Consider the following 26,286-nt stretch of genomic DNA (forward strand, 5'->3'; position numbering starts at 1 on the left):
TCGGTAGTAGAATTAAAGTCTTGTCCTTCCAGATGGACTCATGCTAGTGTGAGCAGAGAGGAAGTTAAAGAGACTGAAGAAACTAGAGGCCTTTGGTGTTACCACATCGCCATCATTTAGTGTCTGAGGTCCAACAGGGGCCTGCTTAATTGAGCATGTAGGGGATGATGAATTTATCTGTGAGGAATAAACGGTTTATTACACTGGCTCTCAAATCTTAGCAGGCAATAGAATAGCACATGCCCAGGGTTTCTAATTCAGCAGGTGTGAGTTGGGACCTGAAATCTGTATTTCTAACAAGTTTTCAGGTGACACTGATGCCGCTGGTCTTGGGACCATGCTTTGAGAATCCCCGGCCTAGTACCTTCCTCCTTAAAGGACCGGCAGGAATGGCATCAGTAGGGAGCTTAATGGAAAGACAAAGCATTAACCCCAGTTGGAAAGAATCAGAACCCACACTTACAAGGTCCTCAGATCACTGTGAAAGTTTGGGAAACAAGGCTTTGGTACACAGGTTCTTAAATATGAATTAAGTAAACCATAAACCCAGAATGGGGTGTGAGACAATCCTGCTTCAAATAAATTTCTCTCACTCTGGTGATGGAAACATAACTAGTAATACAAAATTTAGAAATGATTATAAGGCACTTGAGACCCATGAGCTCTGTCGATGGGGAGCAGTAACTTAAACATCTTCAGCCATGGTATTTTTATTTGGGAAAATAGAAGGAATTGGAACAGATGAACATGCAGTTTCTGAATTCAGCAGATCAATTTCATGCTGGATACAAACTGAAGAAAATCAGTTACCTGTTCTGCTCTCCACTTGGGGGGAAACGTAATGAATAAGCCATTTCACCCCCCCAACAGCAGTGGCTCAGAGTCAGCAGTCAGCTAATCGCCTGTTTTGAAATTATCACTATGGCCAGCTTGTACTTTGTGGCTCTGATGGGTGGTGTAGGGGAGGGAGTGGGGGACCAGATGGTGGAGATGAGTATGTTAGGCCCTGTCTCCTTCCCGCTTGTAATTCTAGCCTTAGAACAACAGGAAGAACAATTGCTCTACCTTGAATAACGTTCAGACCTTTCTATTTTCATACACTTTCTCTGCAGTCTAGTCTTCTGAAGCATCAGACTGCTGAAGAAAGATATTTACACTTGATTTGATTTTTATGAATAGAAGAACAGACATTTTATTTTTAATTATCATTCTTTTTCCTTACAAGAGTTTCTTTTTGTGTGTTTGGAAGAGGACAAAATATTGGGAGTCTTGAAATCTCAGATTTCTGAGAAATAGGATGGCCCCTGCCATGTCTGAGCCTGAAATCCTGGAATTTTCTTGGAAGCAAAGTAAACCTAGAGTGTTAGATTTATTCTCTCCCGCTTCAGCTTGATTCTCCCCCTACATTACACACACACACACCGCCCCTTCCTGTCCCCCTCCCCTTCAGATCCGCCCCTGTCTACTTTACCATGCCTATGCCCATCCCCAGGCAGCTTGTGATTGGTGAAAGCACAGGCCAGTGGTCCGATGCAACATCCTGCCCTGTATTGTGGCTGTTGTTACTTTGGTCAAGGCACCCAGGATCTGAGAAACAGAGTCACTGTGAAGGATGGGAAATTATCTCCTGAGAGAATTCAGGTGAGTCCTGACTCCGGGCACAGCCCTTCTTGGAGAAAGAGAGCAGGGAGAAGGAAGCCAGGTGTATGCATTTGGAATAGGGGGGCAGTGTGACTTGAAGAAGGCTGAACTTGAAGACAGCATCCTCTAAGAGCACATAGAGACCTCCCAGTTCACCTTCTCTTGGCTTACTTTGCAATCATGGTAGGTTGCCAGATTTAGAAAGTAAAAATACAAGATGCCAGTCAGATTTGAATTTCAGATAAACAGATACATTTTAAAGTATAAATATCCCCATGCAATATTTGGAGCATTATTGCATGGGTCACACTTACACTAAAAAATTGTGTTGTTTACCTGCAATTCAAATTTAACTCTGCATCCTGTATTTTATCTGGCAGCCTTGGCCTGTGGTCACTTGAATCTGTACACTTCTCTTTCCTCATCTGGGTAAAAGGCTTCCCTCTTCATTCGTTAGCTTCATGGGATCAATATGAGACTAAACTGTCAGGTTCTTGAAAATTACAGAAGCAAAATAGTTCACTGAAATGCTTTTAATTTAAGTAGTACTTTTTTGAGTTATTTTTTTTATCCCTATCCCCATCAAATGCTTTTGAAGTTGTAGAACAGATACGGATAATAAGTATCATTCTTTTTACACCTTGCTTAATATTAAAGACTGTCTCTGCAGCACCCCATTCACCCATCCACTCTCCCGAACTCCTCCCATACAGTCTTATTATATTATATTAAAACACTAGGCTTAAAAGATGGCATGTAATTGGCATATAACATTAAGTATAAGCTGTACATAGTGTTGATCTGGTGCATTTGTATACTGCAATCTAATTACCACCATAGACTTAGCTAATACCACTATCACCTCTATCATGTCAGATGACTTCACATAATATCATTTCTTTTTCTGTGCTACAAACGATTAAGATCTAGTCTCAATAGCTGTGAAGTTTATAATACAGTACTGTTGACTAGAATTGCTATGTTGTGCATTAGATCTCTAGGACTTATTTATTTCCTAGTTGTGAGTTTGTATCCTTAAACAACATCTCTTCAATTCCACCACTCCTCAGCCAGGTAACCACCATTCTACTCTGTCTCTATGAATTTTGCTTTTTAAGATTCCACCTATAAGTGAGATTATACAGTATTTGACTTTCTCTGTCTGACTTACTTCACTTAGCATAATGCCCTCAAGGTCCATCCGTGTTGTCACAAGTGGCAGGATTTCCTTCTTTTTCATGGCTGAATAATATTACCCCCTCTCTATATATAGACTCTTGAACAATGCAGGGTTTAGGGGCACTGACCACTCCACACAGTCAAAAATCCACATTTAACTTTATAGTCAGCCCTCCACATCCACAGTTCTGTGTCTGTAGATCATGCGGTACCGTAGTAGTATTTACTGAAAAAATATCTGCTTGTAGTTGGACCTATATGGTTCAAACTCTGTTGTTCAAGGTTCAGCTGTATATACATATGTATATGACAATATTATATTCAAGGGTAAACTGTGTGTATATATGTATACATATTTACATCACATCTTCTTTATCATTCATCTGTTGACAGATATTTATACTGTTTCCGTATCCTGGCTATTGTGGATAATGCTACAGTAAATACGAAAGTGCAAATATCTCTTGGCTATCCTGTTTTCATTTCTTTTGTATATATACCCATAAACAGGATTGCTGGATCCTAGGATAATTCTATTTTTAATTTTAAAATAATTTTTGTAGTGGCTGAACCAACAGTGTACAAGTGTTCCTTCTTCTCTACATCCTTGCCAACCCTTATTATCTCTTGCCTCCTTTTTTTTCTCTTTCATTCTTGATAGTAGCCATACTAACAGGTGTGAGGTGATATCTTACTGTGATTTTAATAATTTGCATTTCTCTGATATTCAGTGACGTTGAACTTTTTTCTGTACCTATTGTTCATTTGGATGTGTTTTTTACCACAACTAGGTTGATTTGGTGACACAACGCTCTAATCACATTACTCCTGTGTTTCAATGAGCAAATCCATTCCCACTAGCTAGCAGTTGAAATGTAGACCACTCATTCTGGAGTTTAAAGTCCTATATATTCTGTTTTAATCACTCCCTCCTTGTTTTCTTCTCACTTTGGGCGTTGCCTCCACTGTCTTATGTAGCAGCTGACCTCTAATGAAGTTACTAAGGAGTCTCTCAAAGGCAATTGTTACTTTGAATATATCTTTGCAGCCTCCGTGACTCCCTAGAACTTAGAGCAAAACAGGGATTTAAAAAATGTGTACTTAGTTTAGTTAAAAAAATTTTTCTTCCCTTTGTGTCATAAATGTGTTGTATGGACTTTATACCCTTGTCAATCTGACCACCTGTTAATTTTCTGAGTTCAACCCTGCCTGCCTTGGCTGTCAGAACTCTTGCTCCAAAGTTCACTTTCAATCATTTTTACTTACCATATTCATTCTGCAGTGCTCTGGCCAAATGCTCCATCTTCCTGATCGCTGCCAGAAATTATTATTTTATTTATTTTTTTATTATTCTATGCTTTGTAAACAGTTATACACACTGATGACACTAAACACATCCTGCCTAGTGTCATGACTACATGGGTATAAGTCTTGTGGATAGTGGATTCTTTGACTACAAGGGCAGTGTCTTTAAACTCTTTGAGAAACCTTTGAAATTCTTGCTCATACTCTGAAGAAGGAAGGCTCTCAATAAATGTTTTCTGGCTGATATGAAAAAGCACATGTGATTCTCATTCAAGAAAAGCAGAAGGTAAACTTATCTGCTTCAGAATACTGAGACCCAAAGGAGTTTTCCTTTTTTTTTTTTGTCTCCCTCTTTATGTTGATTTTCAAAATTTCTGACATGTATCTATTACTGCGTTGTGATAGGGTTGGTGATCTCTTTTGGACAACCCTGAACTTCTCTTACTTTATTAACATTAAAGCAGCAAGAGGATGCTGATTCAATTAGACCATGTTGTAGATGAAGCCAGTTAAGACTCAGACAGATGGGAGTGTCTTGGTTTGCTCACCTTTGTGGTTGGAAAGACCCTTTCTCATTCTGCTCTTCAGCCATTCCTGTTTAGGATCTTATACCCAACTCCTGGAGAAGGCTATTGGCTGGATTTCAGTTCTATTTTAAAAATCCAGGCTGATGTGAAGAGCAAAGGGGTGGAGGTACCCTCTGGAGTTCTCATGATTGGCACCTATGAATGATGCCTCTGCAGTCCACGGACTTTTCTAGGTCCAGCATGCCGCTACACTCAGGGCAGCTAGATTCAGCAGTACTCAAGGAACTCACAAGGCTGAGTGAAGTACTCAACTTACATTGATTGTAACAACTGATAATTATCTCAAGCTTTATCTCTGCCCTGCACACTCTTAGGAAATTTATTAGATTATCTCATTATTTTTCCGTATCTACTATCCAAAGTGGTGGTTATTATCCTCACATACTGTGATCTTGGGAAAATGCAATATTAAATATGAAAATGTGTCACATAGTTGGATACGCTGATTAATTGGTGACGGGAGATATTTTATTCTCAGTGAGTAAAATATAGGTAATTCCTGTCTAGAGCACTCTTTATTGGTGAACTTGGTAAGGCAGGTTAGCAGCATTTCTTGAAGGTCATACAATCAGATAAAAGAGAAATGGATAGTTTCTGATAAATAATTCACTGGGAAATCATGAAGCTGGATTAAATTTATATTTCATAATAGTCCTTCTCTACTTGTAATCCTGGACAAATTTCTTGGTTTCTGGGATTCCATGTCCTTATGTCCACAATGGGGATAATAATGTTGCCAGATCCTAGCTTCAGTTGTGAAGATAAATGAAACAATGCATGTATGTTAACAGGGACATCGTAGGCTATTAATCACTGATGGCTGTTATTTAACTACTTTCGTACTCTGAAGTCAGATTTTTTTCAGGTTCTTGAGCCATAGTGTATTTCGCTTTAGTGAATTACTCATAGAAATTATTTGGTTCACAAGGAACCAAATTCCATGCACTGCAGATACGATTGACAACAAAATGGAAACATTCCACCTCATAGAACTTGTTTTATAAACAGAAAGGAGTTACAGACAATTACATAAATTAATACAGTTCAGGTAGTTAAAAGTACTATGAATTAAATACAGCAGAGGAAGGAGTGTGATGTTATGAACATCTAATCTCTGAGGAGAGACCTGAATAATTGAGAATAATCAGATTAGGCAAAAATCTGTGGGATTCACTACCAGACAGAGAGACTATATATATATAGTCTTTATATATACTATATAAAGGCCCTGAGGAGGGTCTGAGTATGGTGTGCACCGGGATTAGGAGCACAGGAGGACATGAGGTTACTAAGGTGAGCTGAGTCACTACTTGCCAGCTCCGTATTTTATAGCTGGTTGTCCTGTGCTCCTTTCTTTCTCTTTGTATTGAGATATAATTGGTATGTAAAAATTTGCATATTTAAAGTATACATTTTGTTAAGTTGTTACATATGTAAACTCCTGTGATTTCATCACCCTGATCAATGTGCTAAATATATTCACCTCCAATTTCCTTGTATTTTCTTCTCTGTGTGTTTTTTTCTTAACTTTTTTGTTGAGTTATAAGCATTTTACAATGTTGTGTCAAATTCCAGTGTAAAGCACAATTTGTCAGTTATACATGAACATACATATATTCATTGTCACATTTTTTTCTCTGTGAGCTACCATAAGATCTTGTATATATTTCCCTGTGCTACACACTATAATCTTGTTTATCTATTCTACATTTTGAAATCCCAGTTTGTCTCTTCCCAAAATAACTGTTTATAAAGAAGCCATGCATTCCTGCTCAGGACTAAAATAATCAAATTAAAACCTTGGATATTTCCCAGAAAATAAAGCTTTAGTGTGCCCCTGACTTTAGAAAGGAGAGATAGTAAACAAAATATAGGAAAATCGGCCTTAAGACAAACTTGATTCATCGTCTCATCAATTCTGCCATTACTTTTTTAAAAATTAATTTATTTTTTACTTGAAGTATAGTCAGTTTACAAATGAAGATGAATTCTGCCATTACATTTTAAATGTACCAAGTGCTTGGCCAGACATCAGAGACTGGAGCATCTGAGGCAAAGTCCCAAGGCTGAAGCAGGTGAATTTTCCTCGTGTAGGTGGTCACATAGACTTCCCCTCATTATTCTCATTAGCTAATATTTAAGCAATGGTAGAATGTAATGAATTTTGGTGATGCTGTTACGTTTTCCAAGAAGAAGAAAGAAAGAATGGGCTACAGATTTTCAAAACTAACTCTTCCTTGAGACCACTGAGAAGTATTTTGCATTGCCATTTTCATTCAATTTTTAATAAAGTTGTAGGTGCTTTAAAAGTGGAGAAATGAATAAGGAAATCACCACGAAGAGAGAAACTGAGGCGTGGTATAGAAAGTACTAGCAAGTGTAAGATGGTCTTGGTTTAAGCCCCTGTCATGAGATTCTTTTGAGTATTTTTAAAATTAACCACACTCCCTAGTTCTTATTTATTTATTAACTATTATGTTATTATGATATATTTATATTTTATAATGTATATGTTTATTATATTATTTACTATATATTATATTCTTCATTGTTTCATTATTTGTTGTTTATTATTTTCCCCAGCTTTACTGAGATATAATTGACATATAATATCGTATTAGTTTCAGGTGTACAGCATAATAATTTAACATTTGTTTATACTGCAAAATAATTGCTACAGTAAGTTTAGTTAACATTGATCACCTCACACAGTTGCAGTTTTTTGCGTGTGATGAGAACTTTTAAGATCTTCTCTATTAGCAACTTTCAAATCTATAATGTGTTATTAACTGTAGCCACCATGCTGTACGTTACATCCCCAAGACCTATTTATTTTATAACTGGAATTTTGTGCCTTTTGAGCACCTTCACATATTTCTCTCACTCCCTGCCACCCCTCACTTCTGGCAACCATCAGTGTCTTCTCTGTATCTATGTGCTGGTGACTTTAAGATACCACATATAAGTGAGATCACATATATAGTATTTGTCTTTCTCTGTCTGATTTTTTTATTTAGCATAATGCCCTCAAGGTCCATTCCATACTCCCCAGTTCTTAACCTATTATCAACTTTCACCTATGCAAGACCATTCTCACTATTTTTTCTCCTTCCTCCCTGATTCTCAATCTCACTCCTGTTCCCATAAGTATCAATTTTAGCATATTTCACCTGTAACCTTAGAGAGAATGGATCTATTTATCTAAAATTTGAATAGATACAAATGATAATATGATGTCAAATGAGTCTATTATTTACTTTCTTTACTAATCAATATCTTTGAGATCTGTAATTGTTAGAGTAAGTGCATCTGCTAGGTAGCTGCTTCTGCGTGTTCATTATCTGCACTCACTTCATACCATTCATTCACTGCCAACCCTCGCACCAAAGTCCTTCTGTGGACATTGAGAACACACCTCTTATATCCCTTTGGAAGGAGTGACCTGGAATGCACCCTGTTTCTTTTCTAAGAAGAGGCTGCACCTTCTACTCCCCCTTTCTGGATAGCTTCTGCATCTCCACATCCATTCCTACACTTGGAACACGCATGTTTCCTAATTCTGCCATTCATTCATTTCAATATAAATTTGTATCCAAGTGCTATTTTGATTTTCATTTTTCTGGTTGTTTGTTGGTGATTTTCTGTATTTATTCATATGCTCGTTAGGCACCAAAGCTTCTTTCAAATGTTTACTGTTCAAATCCTTTACTCATCTTTCTTTTTTTAATTTGGTTTCTTGCATTCTTGTGGATTAGCAAGCACCTTTTGAATACTGCAGACTCACCTCTTGAGTGTTAGCCAAGTTAAAGTAAAAAATACTCAATGACACATGTGAAAGATGGCAAAGAAGACCTGATTTTACAGTCTAGGAGAGAGATGGGGCTCAACTCCAAGTATGGCATGGGCAAGTGGGGATTTATAACTATGGAAGAGAGTTGGGGGGGTGGTCAGTGGGTGAAAAATTGCTAAGAAGAAATACGGATAAAAGTGGTTTGGCTAAACCAACCTGAGTGAATTCTTGCTGAAGACAGGCCGGGATGATCAGATATTACCTGGGGGATGGTGGAGGATGAAGAATTTGAGCTATCAGGGGCGAGGTTTCTAGTAAAAGTTTCATAGCAAGATTCTTGTTAAAACTGGATTTTACAAGGAAGTGCATAGACGGGACTAGGAGGAGGTTCAGGAGACTGACTAATGTTGGCTCACACAAAGAATCTCTGTTAGCTATTACAAATACCTGTTCTTACTGAGCATCTATATGCTAGTTACATTTTTTATTTACTGGAAATCCAAAATGTTGATATTATAAAATTTGTCATCTTTTTGCCTCACGGTTTGTGATTTGGTGCTTTTAAGATAATTAAATTTCCTTTCATTGATTTCTATATTAAAGCAAAATTTGCATATAGTGAAATGAGCAAATGTTAAGTGTAAGACTTGAGTTTTACAAATGAGGATACCTATATAACTGGTACCCCAATCATGAGATAGATATATATATATATATATATATATATATATATATATATATATATATATATATATATATAAATTTTTTCATTATCCCAGAAAGTTTCCATGCCTCTTGTCAGTCAGTCACCTCCAAACACTGTTCTGGTTTCTATTCCCATGTTTGCCATTTTGTAAATGGTCCCGTACAAAAGAATATACTCTTCCATTTATCTTTTACTTCACATTAATGAAGAGATTCATCCACATTGCGTGTACCAAAGTTCATTCTTTTTTTATTGTTTAATGTTCCAGAGTCTATTTATGTGCAAATATACAAGATTATGATTATACATTCTTCTATTCATAGCATCTGAGTTGCTTCTGATTTTTGGCTGCAATGAATCAAGCTACTAAAAATACTCACGTACAAATGCTTTTGTGGATATGTGTTTTGAGTAATTTCCTAGGAGTGGAACTGAAGAAGGTTTTTCCCCATTCTTATATGATAAAGCTATTATTCTGACATTTCTTTGAATGACTTTGTTATTTACATCATCAATCCCTATTAGTATACAGCTTAAATTAGGAATTTTGCTTTTTTCTCTCTCTAAAACTAAGCCACATTTTGCGATTTCATCTACTAGAAGAGCCACTCTTTTCTCTTTGAACTGTAGTTCCTTCTTTATTATATTCAAGTTTCTACATATAGATGGTTCTGTTCCTTTGTACTCAATTTAAAAAAAATTGGCCTATAACTTTATTGGCAGCATACAGTTTTTATTATTATGACTTTGTAGTATGACTTGGTATCTGGTGTGATGCTATCCTCAATGACATCATAGAAGTTTGACATAAGAAATATAAGGCAGAGCAGATTTTTTCCCCCAGTAAGATGGGTTTTAATATAAAGAATTTGGTGCTTACAAAAATCATGGGAATGACTGAAGTTGTAGGTTTGAGGCTGGGCCTCTTATAAAGATACTCTCACCCTACAGAACTGACTGAGGGGAGCCCCTCCTGCTCAGGAGGCTTCTAGAAGGACTGTCCAATTAAGGATTCCGCACCCCATACCAACAATGTCTATGAGGCTGGAGAATGGACACCAGAATGCTTATGTGGAGAAAATTCCTCTGTGAGCCTGATTTTCAGAGGAAGAGCCATAAAAAGGCCTCTTCTCACTTTGGGCAGCACCTAATTTGCAGCTTGAATATTGGTGGAAACAGTCAGAGGAAGATGGTAATTGCTTTCCTTTCTCTGAAAAGAAGGTAGAATAGATGTTGCATTGCCCATCAACTGTGTCCAGAACATGCTCTCTTCATCACTCTTCGTTTCAAAATTGATTTAGCTCTTTGAGGACTTTTCCCTCCCATACTCATTAAAAATTTAATTTGTTGATTTTATCAGAAGTGCCAGCTTGAATTCTGATTGGGATAACATTGACTACCTAGAGGGCAAAAAATGCTATGCTAATGCAAATACACTATTCCAATCAAAAATTGTTTGTAACTGTACTTAATCAACTCTTTAATGTGTTTTAATAAGAGTTGCAATTTTTGGTTTTTTCTTGCATTCTTTTGTTAGGTTGATTTCGAGATACCATTTAAAACAGCAAATCTATGAAGTGCATTATTCTCTAGCCTGGTATTGTTGAAATGCTACTGACTTTTGTAAGGTCATTTTGTGTCCACCAGCCTTGCTGACTTCCTCATTTATTTTAAAGGTTTGTTAATGTTACTGGGTTTTCTACATAGTTAACACATCAGCTATAAAGTTAAAGATTTTTCTCTTCCTTTTCATTTCTTGCAAAGCCTACTTGTTTCTTGTTTCGTTTTTATTAACCTTGCTGTATGTTTTTGATATATTGCTTTTATCAAAATAAGGAAGTTCCAACTTACAATACATTTTATGAGGATTTTTATTGTTAATGGGGCTCAATATTATCAAATGGATTTTTTGAAACTATTGAGAAAATCTTGTAATTTTTTTCTTAGATTCTAAGGTGGTAAATTATGTTAATAGACTTTGTATTGATGACCTACCCTGTTTGGTATAAAGCCTTATTGATTGTCATGTGCTTTTTGTTGTTGTTTTGATTTACTTTTTATTGAAGTATAGTTGATTTACAATATTATATTAGTTTCAAGTGTACAGGATAGTGAGTCAGTATTTTTATAGATCATGCTCCATTCAGAGTTATTCCAAGAAAGTATCTATAATATCCTGTGCTATCTCCTTGTTGCTTATCTGTTTTATACATAGTAGTTTATCTCTCTTAATCCCATACCCTTAACATGTCCCTCCCCCTTTTCTCTCCCTTTTGGTAACCACTAGAATGTTTTCTGTATATGTGAATTGGTTTCTGTTTTGTCTATATATTCATTTGTATTATTTTTTAGATTTCATATATAAGTGATATCAAATAGTATGACTCTTTCTCTGTCTGACATTTCACTAAACATAATTTTCTCTAGGTCCATCCATCTTGTTGCAAATGGTAGAAATTCATTCTTTTTATGACTGAGTAATATTCCATTTTATCTAGATGATAGATAGATAGATAGATAGATAGATAGATAGATAGATAGATAGATAGAGTAGATATAGTATAAATACATATATCTCACAGCTTCTATATCCTTTCATCTGTTGAGGGCACTCAGGCTGTTTCTATTTCTTCGCTATTGTGAATAGCGATGTTGTATAAACACTGCAATATGTGTGTCTTTTTGAATTAGTGTTTGTGTTTTTGTTTTTTTCCAAATATATACCTAGGAGTGGAATTGCTGGATCATATGTAGTTCTATTCTCAGCTTTTTGAGGAATCTCCACACTGGTTTTCATGGTGGCTGCACCAATTTATGTTTCCACCAACAGTGTATAACTGTTTCCTTTTCTCCACATCCTCTCCAACGTTTATTTGTAGTTTTTTTGATGCAAGCCATTCTGACAGGTGTGAGGTGATATTTTATTGCTGCTTTGATTGGCATTTCTCTACTAATTAGTGATGTCAAGCAACTTTTCATGTGTCTGTTAGCCCTCTGTATGTTTTCTTTGAAAAAAATCTATTCAGAACTTCTGCCCATTTCTTGATGGGTTGTTTGTTTGATATTGAATTGTATGAGCTTTTTACATAGTTTGCGTATTAACCACTTGTCAGCCACATCATTTGAAATATTTTCTCCCATTCTATAGGTTGTCTTTCCATTTTGTCAATGATTTCCTTTGCAGTGCAAAATGTTTAGGTTTAATAAGGTCCATTTTGTTTGCTTTTGCTTTTATTGCTTTTGCCTTTGGAAACTGATCCAAAAAATATTACTACAATTTATGTCAAAGTGTATTCTGCCTATATTCCCTTCTAGGAATTTTTTGGTTATGGATCTTACATGTAGGTCTTAAAATATGGAAAAATCAGCCATTATCTCAGTACTCTGGCAAACATACATTTCTAGGCTTAACTTAGTATCTGATATTTTAATGATAGACTATTGATAATTTATTAATTCAGTCAACAAATCTTTGTATATCACCAATGTCTGATGTTACATGAATTCTGCTTGATTTAAACAAATCTTTTACTTCATGTACAGTAGAATTAAATGCCCAGTTATGTTCAGTAATATTAATGACATCAAACTCTAACTAGGTTCCTACTAAGCTAAGAAGTTTATGCTCCTACTTTTTTTAAACTTTAAAATACAAACATCCCTTAGAAGGTTAAATCTGTGAATCATTAATAACCTCAAGGACAATTATTTTAGTAGATTCTTTCTTCATTGACCAATTTAGGAAAATGAAATCATAAGAAAACTGGACTCTAGGAAGGCAGAAAAAGAACAGAAGACGGGGATGCTGAAATTAAATTTTACCTGATTTTACAATCTATCCTACTAATAATCATTATATCAAAATCTGACCACTTTTGAATATTATCCAGAAATCTCTATAACAATATATTCTGTAAAAGAAAAGGGTCCCTTCCTCTGCAAATCTGATTTACTTTGTATTTAACAAATTCTATTCTCTGCTTAGTGGTCCTATATGTCAATATCTAACAATGTTTCTTTAACTGTAAACACCAACACTGAGGAAATGACTTCTCTGAATAAAGCCAGTAAACAAGTGTGGAGCTCATAGTCTGAGATATTTTATATGCAGCCCTATATAGAAACAGGACAACAGACCAATGTTGGGGATTTGACGACAGCAGAAAAAGACCAAAGTAATGCTATGCTTGTTGTACAACAGGTGTAGTGAAAGATTTGATCAATTGAATTATGACCCTGGCTCTATTGCTAACTATTGCATAACCACAGTGTAATCACATCGTCACTCTGGTCACAACTTCATCATTCAGTCTGTGTTTGATTCTCATACGAATGATTTTAATTTATGGGAAAACCCTAAGAGTAATATGTACAACAAAAATTTCTTTCTTTAAATTTTTCTTTTTTTTTATTTATTTTGTTGAAGGGAGGTAATTAGGTTTATTCATTTACTTTTATTTTTGGAGGAGGTACTGGGGATTGAAACCAGGACCTTGCGCATGCTAAGCAAGTGCTCTATCACTTGAGCTATCCCCTTCCCCCAGAATTTCTTGAATAGTGGTGAAGATTACATTGCCCTATATGTACTTTGAAGGCAAGACAGCAGGGTTTGGAGGACCTTGGTCTGGCTCAGAGGACTAGGGTCGATAGTCCTAGTACTGCACATGGATGTTCATAAGCTGCTGATGCTACTTGGGCTCACTGGAGAGTCTGCACCCTCCCATTATTAAGGTCTTTCTACCTTTTTGTCCCCTACTACCTCTTCTGGTGACTCAGGAAACTTGCATTCCCAATTTTGATCAATTACAGCCTTGGAACTTTCCCGATTATTAAAAATGACACATTGAGATCAAAGATCACACTACAGACATTTTGCCCCATCATCAGCCTGGCCCCTGTGGTCAATTTCCAAATTGCATTCTGTAACTACGACTACCAATTTCAAAGGAAAAGAGAAGTTTGACAAAATGGAAAGGCAGGCTTGGTTTTCATGGCAAGGAAAGCTAGAAAAGGAGATGAAAATATTTGGAGGGAGGTAACAGTCTCTTTCTTTGTGTTTTCCTATAGTTGCCTGAAAGACAATCAAAAGCAGCTCGGGAAGGAGAATCCAGATGTGAAAAGTAAACGGTAAGAACACAGCATATCAGAGCATTTCCCTCTCCCAAAGATTAACTTCCAGACTCTCTGTCCCAAGAGAGCTAACACCTTATCTTAGACCTCTTAGAACCACAATGATCCAATTCTTTGCTGATTGCTTCTAAGACCTTCGCAGAATGTTGGATGGGGACTCTACCTAAACATGAAAGATGGGGTATTAGTGGGTGTACATATTTTGTTTTTTAATAGCTATATAAAGCAAATTCATGAATGTATAGCTGAAATAAAAGATGTTTGGCTTTGGTTGGCTATTTGCAATGGCCACACTTTTAACATACTCTTTATGCTTAGCCAGAATCCTCTTTGGGAAATACAAGTCTAATTATGACTTCCCCTTAAGACACTTTAATGGTTCTCTCTTACATCCGGAATAAAATCCAATTTCTTCACCTGGGGCTTCAATGAGGATTGACTCCTGTGTACCTCTCCAATGTCCTATCTCACCCCGCACATTCACCCATTATCTCCCAGGGAGTCACATTCTTCAAGCCACCAATCATTTTCACCTCAGGACCCTGGTACATACAGCTCTGTCAGGGCTCATGGTTTTTGTTTTCCTTGCTTGTGCTTGATGTCATCTCTTCTGGAGATGCTGGCTCTTGTGATTACTCTGAAAAATCTCCCTGACTAGACTATGCGGTAATGCTTTTTCCACACCTGGTGGATTTCCTGCACTGCCCACCCCACCTCCCTCACTTATATTTGCCATGCCTTTATCTTAACTTGTAACTTTACATATATATATATACACACACACACAAACACACACACACACACACATATACATACATATAATTTATTTATTAATAGACTTTATTTTTTGAGCAGTTTCAGGTTCACAGCAGAATTGAGCAGAAAATAGAGTTGGCACATAGCCCTCCCCACCCACACACATATACTCCTCTACCCTCAGCATCCCTCATCAGTGTGGCATATTTGGTACAACTGATGAACCAACATGGGCACATTATTATCAACCAAAGTCCATAGTTTACATTAAGGTTCACTCTTGATGTTGTACATTCTATGGGTTTTGACAAATGCATAAAGACATGTAGCCACCACTATAGTATCATATAAAATACTTTCATTGCCCTAAAAATCTCTTGTGCTCCATCTATTTACTCCTCCCTCGTAACTTTATATTTGTTAATTTAGCTTTTTATAGTCCATCTTCCTCTATAGGCCATGTGTTTGTCAAAGTACTAACCACTGTTTGACTCATAAGTGCCTATCTGTTGCCCAACCCTCACAAGACACTCAATGGAAAAAAAAAGGAAAAAAAAAGCAGTGAAAAAAACAATCTATACCTGGACAGCGGTATCTTGCCTTGGCTTCGATGAACGGAAAAACACCCTGACTTGTTTATCGGTCATGGGCTTTTCATATCTTTGCACTCAACCTCTTTCCTAATCATTCCATTTCAAGGTCTGGGTTTCTACCTCTGAGATGGCCCCTCCTGCAGCTACAAAGCATAAAAGGACGAGGGATTGAGAGAAAGGCCTAGGTGTTTGCTGGTGATGTGAAACAATGTTTGCAGGAATCAGTCATTTTCTACGTGTTTCATATCTGCTTTCTCTGCACAAAGAAAAAAGTAGAAACACTAGAGGGACTATGCCTGCCCTGTGACTCTTGGCAACTCTCCTTTACATTTTGTGGTTGGAAAGGAGATAGCAAGTATCTGGTGATGTTATAGAACCAAGTTTCTGATTCTTATCTGCAGTGTTTTCCCCACGGATGTTCTGGGATTCATTATTTATTCTTGAAGTTCAGAAGGCATTACATAACAATGTTCCATATGATTTGTGCATTTTTCCCTATAAAATCAATATTCAGCTTCAAGTCTTTAAGTTTTATTTTTATATATTTGAACACTTTTGTTTTATTTGTTTGGTTCTCACCTCCAGAAATAACAACTATGTTTATATGAGGCCTTCTTTTTTCATAATTAAAGCCTTGACCTTCTCATTTTATACCATTTCATTTTCCAGTGTGCTTTACAGGCTACTGCTTTGTTTTTAGAGGAACTGATTTTACTTTTCCATGTTTTTAATGCTGTTTTAATTTCTCTAAAATGTTGTCATTTCTTTCAGTTGTTTTCCTGATTTATGCTGGCCCACTTTCCCTCTCCATGTCTTATTATTCTTAATATTTAATAGCAGATAATCACTCTTTATCTGTCTTTAATATACTCTTTGTGCTATGTTTGTTATGCAGGTCATTTTTGAGATAAAGTGTTATGTATGTGTACATCTGAGCATTTGCTTGGGGAGGGTGCAGAGGAGAAGTAACTTAAGATTCAGGCTTTGATTTTAGTATGAGTCTCAGACTGCCTCCTCACCAAATACTCTCCCTCTGCCCTGGGCACATCTCTGTTCTGCGTGTATTACCTTCTTTGTGGTGGACAGGTCATTTCAGGTTGTATCCTTTGCCATCTCCATATTTTCTCTCAAGTTTAGCAATCCAGGAAGCAAACAAAAGGTGATGTGTTGGCAATCCCAACCCCTTTGTCTCTTCTCTGTTTTCGTAAAGAATTGTGTCCCTGTGGAAATAATCTCTATTTCTCTCATCATTAGCCCACATAATGTCTGTCACCGTAAGTTGGCAGTTAGAATTTCTAAGACTTCTCATTTGTCTTTGAAGATACGTACTCTCTCATGAAGAATAGCAGAGAAACAAATCGTTGTTTCAATATTCTTCATTGAATCATTCCTGATTTCACCATACTGCACATATGTTCTCTGTATATATGATAATATACAATATGCATGGTCTAAGAATTTAGTAATTCCTAAAGTTTCATAAATTATGGAGTCTGTTCTTCACATTTTTCATTATTATCCTAGATTTTTGTGGTTTTTCTTTTTTCAGCTTTACTGAAGTAACTTGTCATGTAAAATTTTAAGATATTTAGAGTATTTGATGATTTGATATATGTACACATTTGGAAAGTATTTTTCCACTGAAGTAATTCACACATCCATCACTTCATACATTTGCCTTGTTTTATGTGAGAGCGTTTAAGGTCTACTCTCTAGCCATTTCAATTATGTAATACGGTGTTATTAACTGTATTTCATACTTTTTCAGAAAGAGACAAAGTAAGCAGGCTTTTAATTTTACTTAACCTTTGAAATGTAATCTAGCAATGACGTTAGGTTAAGAGCAAAGAAACATTCCTTCCAAGTGCAATTTTAGCTTTGAGAACTGGAGTGTCTCATGTTATTATCTCTTTTCTTTGTAGGCAGGAAATGACTACACTTGAGAGAGAAAATCAAGGTCAAGATAAGAAAAGTAAGTCATTGCTTCAGAATATTTCTCATACTAGGGATGCTGTAAATCACTCTATTTCTAGCACTTACAAATGTTGCTCAACATCTCCCTCTTGAAATTCTTCCTTCCTTCATTTGTTTTGACACCACATTCCACATTTGGGTTCTCAATTGCTGCCCACTTCTCTACGATCCAGTGCTACCCTTTCTTGGGTACATCTAAGATGCCAGTGCTTCTTAGGTGACCCAGATTTAGAATCTTTCTATGCTCTTGAGGAATTTGTGTATGAATGATTTTACTTCTTCTACCCTTTGGTAGAATTTTCTTGGAAAAATAATCTAGGGGAGGTCATATTTATTGTGAATAATTTTTTAACATATAGATGTAAATGCTTTTGAAGTTATAGACTATCTTCATTTTCTAATTCATCTTGTCAGATTTGAAAGTTACATTTCTCATCAAATTTGTCCTTTTCAACTAAAATTCAGAAGCCCTTAGCTTAAAATTGTTAATCATATCTTTGTATGTATTTAACGTTTGCAGGACCTATAATGATGCCCTCTGATTTCTAACAGTGTTTCTGTGTGTGTGTGTGTGCACGCGCACGCATGTGCGTGTGTGCACGTGTGGACATGCAGATTTTCTATTATTTGATTAATCAGTTTTACTAGAGTTCCTTTATTTCATTAATATTTTTATGGAATCAGGTTTTGTAACTGATTAATCATTTATCACAAGAGATGCTCTCTTTCTGGGCCTAATTTCAACTGGTATATAGCTTACCCAAATTCTAAGAGGCTCATCAAATATTGTGCTATTTTGATTTATAGGAAGAGGAGATGCAAGTTGAATCCGATGCGGTTATCCTGAAATAATTCAGGCTACTAACCCCCCTCAAACTTCAGTGAGGTGCAGATTCTTTCATTTTCCTTTGGCAACCTATGTGTTTAAAGTGGCCTGAGGTACCTGCTCCTTTCCGTTCACTAGGACCTATCAGCTTTATGTCCTCCATGTAGTAGACCATTAATATGTCCTGTGGATATATGAAATGATCAATGTTTGTGCAAGTCAGATTTTGACAGAGAGACAGAAACTGCTGAAGCTCTGAGACACACCAATGAAGCAGCACTGGTGTCCCTCCACATGAAAGCAAATGTATCTAGATATCTGTCATTCTGCTGCTTTAGTGAAGTACACAGACCTTATCTGAACAGTAAATGCAATCAAAGTTGCCATCTAATTAAATCTGAGAAACTGACCAAGACCTAGCCATCCTTTACTAAGGCCAAATATAAAGAAGATTCTTTCAGGGCAGTCCCCTTGTTCCCTTAATCAGTTCTTGAACCACAAATTTAAACACACTGACTAAAGAATTTGAACATGACACAAACAGATGGAAAAATATACCAGTGTTCTTGGGTTGGAAGAATTAATGTTAAAATGATGATACTACCCAAGGCAACCTACAGATTGAAAGCAACCCCTATTAAAATACTAATTTTGGTATTTTTCACAGAACTAAAATAAATAAAAATTTGTATGGAAATATAAAAGACCCCAAATAGCCACAGCAATCTTAAGAACAGAGCAGAGGGAATCATGCACCCTGACTTCAGACAATAAGCTACAATTAATCAAAACAGCATAGTACTGACACAAAAACAGACATAGATCAAGGAACAGAATAGAGATCCCAGAAATAAACCTATATACTTATGATCAATTAATCTATGACAAAGGAGGTAAGAAAGCACAAAGGAGAAAATATAGTCTCTTCAATGAGTGGTGCTGGAAAAACTGGGCAGCTTCATGTAAAAAAAATGAAATCAGAGCTTTCTCTAATGCTACATACGAATATAAATGCAAAATGGATTAGAGATCTAAATGTAAGACCAGAAACTATAAAACTTCTAGGGGAAAATGTAGGCAAAACACTCTGACATAAATCACAGCAGTATAGTTTTTGAATCTATCTCCTAAAGCAAAGGAAATAAAGACAAAAATAAACAAATAGGACTGAATTAAACTTAAAAGCTTTTACACAGCAAAGGAAACCACTGAGAAAACAAAAAACCACCTACTGGATGGAAGATGTTTGCAAATCATATGGTTGACATGAGGTTAATATTCAAACTATATAAACAGCTCATACAATTCAACATCAAAGAAACAAACAACCCAATTTAAAAATGGGCAGAAGAACTGAATAGATATTTTTCCAAAGAGGACATACAGATGGCCAACAAGCACATGAAAATATGCTGAATGTTGCTAAACATCAGGGAAATGCAAATCAAAACCACAATACAATTATGGGTCTTCTGTGATTCCATATAAATTTTTGGGTGATTTGTTCTAGTTCTGTGAAAAATGTCCTGGGTAATCTGATAGGGATTGCATTAAATCTGTAGATTGCTTTGGGTAGTATGGCCATTTTAACAATATTAATTCTTTTAATCCAAGAACATGGGATATCGTTCCATTTCTTTAAGTCATCTTTAATCTCCTTAGCCAGCATTTTGTGCTTCTCCACATATAAATATTTCACTTCCTTGATCAGATTTATTCCTAAGTATTTTATTTTTTTGGATACAATTTTAAAAGGGATTATTTCTTTACTTTCCTTTTCTGATATTTCACTATTAGTGTAAAGAAGTGCCATGGTTTCTGTATGTTGATCTTGTATTCTACCTTGCCAAATTCTTTTTTCAGCTCTAGTAATTTTTGTGTACAGCCTTCAGAATATAGTACCATGTCACCCCCATATAATGACAATTTTACAAATCACCCTAAAATTTATATGGAATCACAAAAGACCTAGAATTGCCAAAGCAATATTGAAGAAAAAGAATTAAGCTGCAGGAATAACCCTCCCAGACTTCAGACCATACTACAGAGATACAGGAATTCAAACAGCACGGTATTGGCACAAAAACAGACATGGATCAATGGAAGAGAATAGAGAGCCTAGAAATAAACTCAGAGACCTATGGTCAATTAATCTTCAGCAAAGGAGCCAAGAATACACAGTGGAGAAAAGACAGTCTCTTCAGCAAATGGTGTTGGGAAAACTAGACAGCAGCATGTAAATCAATGAAGTTAGAAGACTCCTTCACACCATACACAAAATACACTCAAAATGTCTTAAAGACTTAAATGTAAGACAAGACACTATAAACCTACTAGAAGAAAACATAGCAAAGCATTTTCTGACATACATCTTAGCAATGATCTCCTAGGGCAGTCTACCCAGGCAATAGAAATAAAAGCAAAAATAAACAAATGGGACCTAATTAAATTTATAAGCTTTTGCACAGCAAAGGAAACCATAAGCAAAACAAAAAACAGCTTATGGAATGGGAGAAAATACTTGTAAACGATGTGACTGACAAAGGTTTAATTTCCAGAATATATAAACAGCTCATACAAGTTAATAAAAAAAATCAAACAACCCAGTTCAAAAATGGACAGAAGACCTAAACAAGCAATTCTCCAAAGAAGACATAAAATGGCCAATAGGCACATGAAAAGATATCCAATATTGCTAATTAGCAGAGAAATACAAATCAAAACTACAATGAAGTATCACCTCACACCATTCAGAACGGCCATCATTCAAAAGTTCACAAATGATAAAGGCTGGAGAGGCTGTGGAGAAAAGGGAACCCTCCTACACTGCTGGTAGGAACGCAGTTTGGTGCAGCCATTATGGAAAACAGTATGGAGATGCCTCAAAAAACTAAAAATGGACTTAACATATGACCCAGCAACCCCACTCTGGGACATATATCTGGAGGGAACTCTAATTTTAAGACACATGCTCCCCAATGTTCACAGCAGCACTATATACAGTAGCCAAGACATGGAAGCAACCTAAATGTCCAACAACAGATGACTGGATAAAGAATTCACGGTATATTTATAGAATAGAATACTACTCAGTCATAAAAAAGAATAAAATAATGCCATTTGTAGCAACACAGGTGTCCCTGGAGAATGTTATTCTAAGTGAAGTAAGCTAGGAAGAAAAATTAAAATACCACATGATATCACTTATAATTGGAACCTAAAAAAAAAATGAGGACACAAATGAACTCGTCCACAAAACAGAAATAAACTCACAAACATAGTAAACAATCTTATAGTTAGTGAGGGAAAGGGAGTGGGAAGGGAAAAATTGGGGAGTTTGAAATTTGCAAATATTAACCACTATATATAAAAATAGACAAAAAAATTCTTCTGTATAGCACAGGGAACTATATTCAATATCTTCTAATAAGCTTTATTTAAAAAGGATATGAAAATGCATGACTGGAACATACGCTGTACATCAAAAACTGACACATTGTAACTGACTATATGACAGTAAAAAAAAATCTTGAGGTGGGGAGAGTATTCAGGATTATCCAGGTTAACATAATGTAAACACAAAGGTTCTTAAAAGGTAGAAGAGAGAAGCAGAAAAGACAATGTCAGAGTGATGCAGCATGAGAAAAACTCAAATAGCCATAGTTGGTTTGAAGCAATGGAGACGGCCATGATCCAAGGAATAAGGGAAGTCTACAGAAACTGGAAAAGGCAAAGAAATGGAGTCTCCCCTAAAGCCTCCAGAAAGGAATGCAACCATGTCAATACCTTGGTTTTAGCCCAGTGAGTCTCTTTTAAGAATTCTGATCTGTAGAACTGTAAGATAATAAATCTGTGTTGTTTTAAGCCATCAGGTTTATGGTAATTTATTACAGCATTAATAGGAGACAATTACAACCTGAAATAGTAATGCTATTTTATAAGGGTCATTACTGAGGTCAGTTCCTAGGCAGCCACTCTATTTAATAATTTCAACTCCGAGCTAAAATACTGAGTCCAGATCTTCTGGTAAGTGCACCAGTATCTAGATACTCATTCAGTCCCATAACATGTGTGTTTTCCTTCATAATTTAAGACTCACAGAATCAATTCAATCAAATACCATGTGGATGAATTCACCCTTTTGTTTATTTGATTTGGGCAAGTAGTTAATAAATATTAAAGAATAAAAAGGCATATATTCTCTTTCTGTTCTGATCTCTTTCATTTCAAGGGCATGCTTGGATCTGTTTTTTATTTTCAGTCTGAATACAATGATGTGTTTTGTTGAGGAATACTGGCTGGCTTTCCTCTGCAAGATGACTTTCCGCAGGGGTTTTAAAGCTAGGAAGGAAGAGTCTCACTATTTATTCAGGACGAGAGGCAGCCCTTCATCTAACAACATAGTCTTACTTGCTGGTTTTGGAATTCAGATTAATCGCAGTCATCAGAAATTTTCTGATATTCCTGTTCTAATTCTAAGGTTCATATTCTTTTCCAATCAATGCCTTAACCTCAAATAGGAAATCTACTAAGGTTGTTAAATTCAGCTGACCTTTAGCATAGTGATGACATGTTTCACATCTTTACTCTGAGAATAAATATGATGCTTAACACCTTCAGCACCAAAAGCTGCAACCACTTCACCCAATAGTGTTTGATTTCTTCATGCCCTTCATATTGATGCTTAGTTCCCCAGATTCTTGCCTCTAATGCTTTAATTGAATTGTATTCAGGCTACGTAATTCCCTCAGTTTATGATTATAAGACGATATTAATTAAAAACATTTGTTAATTAAATTATATATGATTATATTTATAAAGATATGTGATTATATGATTTCTTATTTTAAAACTTTTTAAACATTTTTTGAGTTATAATCATTTGCGTCAAATTCCAATGTAGATCACAATTTTTCCGTTATACATGAACATATATATATATTCATTGTCACATTTTTTTCTGAGAGCTAACATAAGATCTTGTATATATTTCCCTGTGCATTACAGTATAATCTTGTTTATCTATTCTACATTTTGAAATCCCAATCTGTCCCTTCCTACCTCCCGCCCCCTTGGCAACCACAAGTTTCTATTCTATGTCTATGAGTCTCTTTCTGACTTGTATTTATGTTTTGTTTGTTTTGTTTTGTATTTTTAGATTCCACATATGAGCGATCTCATATGGTATTTTTCTTTCTCTTTCTGGCTTACTTCACTTAGAATGACATTCTCCAGGAACATCCATGTTGCTGCAAATATTTGAAATCAATGCATTGAACATGATTTTTTTTGTGAAGAACAGTGAGCTATTAGAAATTACTAACAAACTTTGTTATACAAAGTATGTTTAATTTGTTTAATATATTCTAAGATTTTGCTAAGAATCACTACCAAGTTTAGTAGGCTGTAGACTTAAGAATTAGTCATTGTTCCTTTTATAAATTGGGATTTTGATATATTTAGTATTCTGTGACCTCTCTAATAACTTCTTTATTAAAATACTAGTAGTGGATCTCAGATTAACACATGTATAATTTGCTTCAGTATTCATAGGTATAATCAACCTGAATCTGGATTTAACTGGAGATAGTTACTTCTGTTACTTTAGTACTTTCTTTATAATGTACTTTTCTCTGTAATGATTGCTACTTAATACTTATCTCTATAATAATTGTTCATCTTAAAAATCATGTGCTTTTCCTGTGATAATTTTATACAATTTATATTTTAAATATCACAGCCATAATTACTCTTTAAAAAAATATTTGCCAAACTCTATTGTCATAGCATGTTTCTGGACAAAATTTTATTACTCAGTTTCAAAATCCACTTTTATTCACCAGCTTTGGTGTGTGTCACTTACACAGAAACACAGTATTGACACTGCCTCATAACATTTGTTTTTCCTTGATTTTGTCATATAGCCTTGAGAATGTAGTAATAACATGCAATCATGTCCGATGTTTAGATGAAGTTTTATCACTGTATTTTATTCTTTCACCATCTCCTTACCACCAGCCTGTGAAGTTCTACAACTCTCAGGTTGCTTTCTTTTTTTATATACATACATATATTTTTATTGACGTATACTCAGTTTACAATGTTGTGTCAATTTCTGGTGTACAGCACAGTACTTCAGTCATATAGGAACATACATATATGAATTTTCATATTCTCTTCTACCATAAGTTACTACAAGATATTAAATATAGTTCCCTGTGCTATACAATATAAACTTACTGTTTAGCTATTTTTTTTATATATCAGTTAGTATCTGCAAATTTCGAACTCCCAATTTATCCTTTTTATTTGTTATCCTCCAGGTAAAGATGTCCCATCCGCTTCTAATCAGGTAATAGAAAAATTATTACATTTGTCTAATAAATGTCAAAATACAGACAACTTCATATAAGCCTAGTTGTAGCTCTTCCTTTATTTGTGACGTCTGAATGGATTTGTCAAATTTTTCATATTTTAAATAATATTCTTGTTCATTTTAATGGAGACATAAAAGGAAAATAAAATATTGAAATATCTTAACAGATTTAGGTAATCTGTAAATTCTTATTCTTGTCCCAAGTCTACTGAAATCTATTATTTTAATTTTCAAAAACCTTGTAACAAAAATAAGTGAAGTCAAATTCACAGTTATAATGTGACAGCATCAATTCTTTTTATCTTTTCACATTCCTCTTTAATCCGTATGTCCAGGAATTCGCGTTTATATTTATAGACATTGTGAATATCAATAAACATATTAAAATGTCTATTATTTTTAATACATAAGCATTATACTGATTTAATTAACATGTAGTATTCATGTTTGAAATTTTCTTTCATAGGTCTATGCAACTGACAATGTATTTAAACTGTAAATTTTATTCATTGCATTTTATCCTATGAAAATGGATTGCTATGTAACTTGAATACGTACTTATTGAGATCTGATTGCTGCATATATTGCACCTCAATATGTGTGACCTAAAATATACGACTGCTTTTCTCTAGGTATTCAGGGAGACAACAGTGACTTTTTTTCCTCTTTTATTACCCTGAGGTGAAATTAAAGCAGAATGAGTAGTAGTTTGGAGCACAGTTCATGTTGCTAAAATAAGGTCTCTAAGAGGCTTGGAGAAAGGGCTTTGAACACTTGAGGTGTAAGATCACCATCAGACAAGACGAAAGGAGGCATGGGTCACTGAGTTAAAACCTGATGGATGATTCTGGATCCTTGATCTCTTTTTTTTCTTGGCAGGAAAATGAGAACGGCAGTGGTTCTGAAGAAGTGAGCTACACTGTCATTAATCACCTGCCCTATCGGAGACCCTCTCTGAGCTCCAATGATGATGGTTATGAGAACGTTCTGTCTACCACAGGAAGAGGGAGACCATTAAGAGAAGGGTCGGAAACAGAATATGCCCGTCTCAGGACTTCTGTTACTAGGTCTTCTTCCTGTACCCCTGAGAATGATTATGAATTTGTACTTCCTCACTAGAACCTTCATTCCTCATCGTATTCCAGTAACAAAGATGATACAGCATAGTGGCCTCCAGGGGAGCTTCTCTTTCAGCAGTTCATGAAACATTCATTTCTGGCCCAATCTTAGAAATTATGTCCTTTTACTATATTTGCATTGAGAAACTCTGAAATACGGCATTTCTGTGGTTTGGGTAAAGCCATATAGACTGACGTAATGAGATAGAGTATTCTGCATCCTCTTGTTTGTAAGGTCTGAGGACATGGAGGTGGTGGGAAAACCTTCCTAAGACAATAAACACCCACAGATATACAACTCAGAA

The 26,286-nt window shown here is 35.6% G+C and overlaps 1 protein-coding gene across 2 annotated transcripts; it reads left to right on the forward strand.

Annotated features, from left to right (window-relative positions):
• The first annotated feature begins 1,503 nt into the window (after positions 1–1,503).
• On the forward strand, positions 1,504–26,286 carry LOC140689363 (germinal center-associated signaling and motility-like protein). Of its 2 annotated transcripts, none has more exons than XM_072950069.1 (5): positions 1,504–1,641; positions 14,276–14,335; positions 17,610–17,659; positions 24,811–24,839; positions 25,743–26,286. In XM_072950069.1, the coding sequence occupies exons 1-5, from the start codon at positions 1,613–1,615 to the stop codon at positions 25,980–25,982; spliced, it is 408 nt and encodes a 135-aa protein (XP_072806170.1). In that variant the 5' UTR covers positions 1,504–1,612; the 3' UTR covers positions 25,983–26,286. The 2 variants fall into 2 exon arrangements, with proteins under 2 accessions (XP_072806170.1, XP_072806178.1); XM_072950077.1 differs by lacking the exon at positions 1,504–1,641 and adding an exon at positions 10,310–10,400.

This window comes from Vicugna pacos, chromosome 3 (genome assembly GCF_048564905.1).
Source record: "Vicugna pacos chromosome 3, VicPac4, whole genome shotgun sequence".
Lineage (NCBI taxonomy): Eukaryota > Metazoa > Chordata > Mammalia > Artiodactyla > Camelidae > Vicugna > Vicugna pacos.

Bases quoted from the DNA above. Each gene is read 5' to 3' on its own strand.
- LOC140689363 (XM_072950069.1), top strand. From the start codon at position 1,613: ATGGGAAATTATCTCCTGAGAGAATTCAG. The intron at 1,642-14,275 runs GTGAGTCCTGAC...GTTTTCCTATAG, and splicing joins TATCTCCTGAGAGAATTCAG to TTGCCTGAAAGACAATCAAA. The intron at 14,336-17,609 runs GTAAGAACACAG...TTTTCTTTGTAG, and splicing joins CCAGATGTGAAAAGTAAACG to GCAGGAAATGACTACACTTG.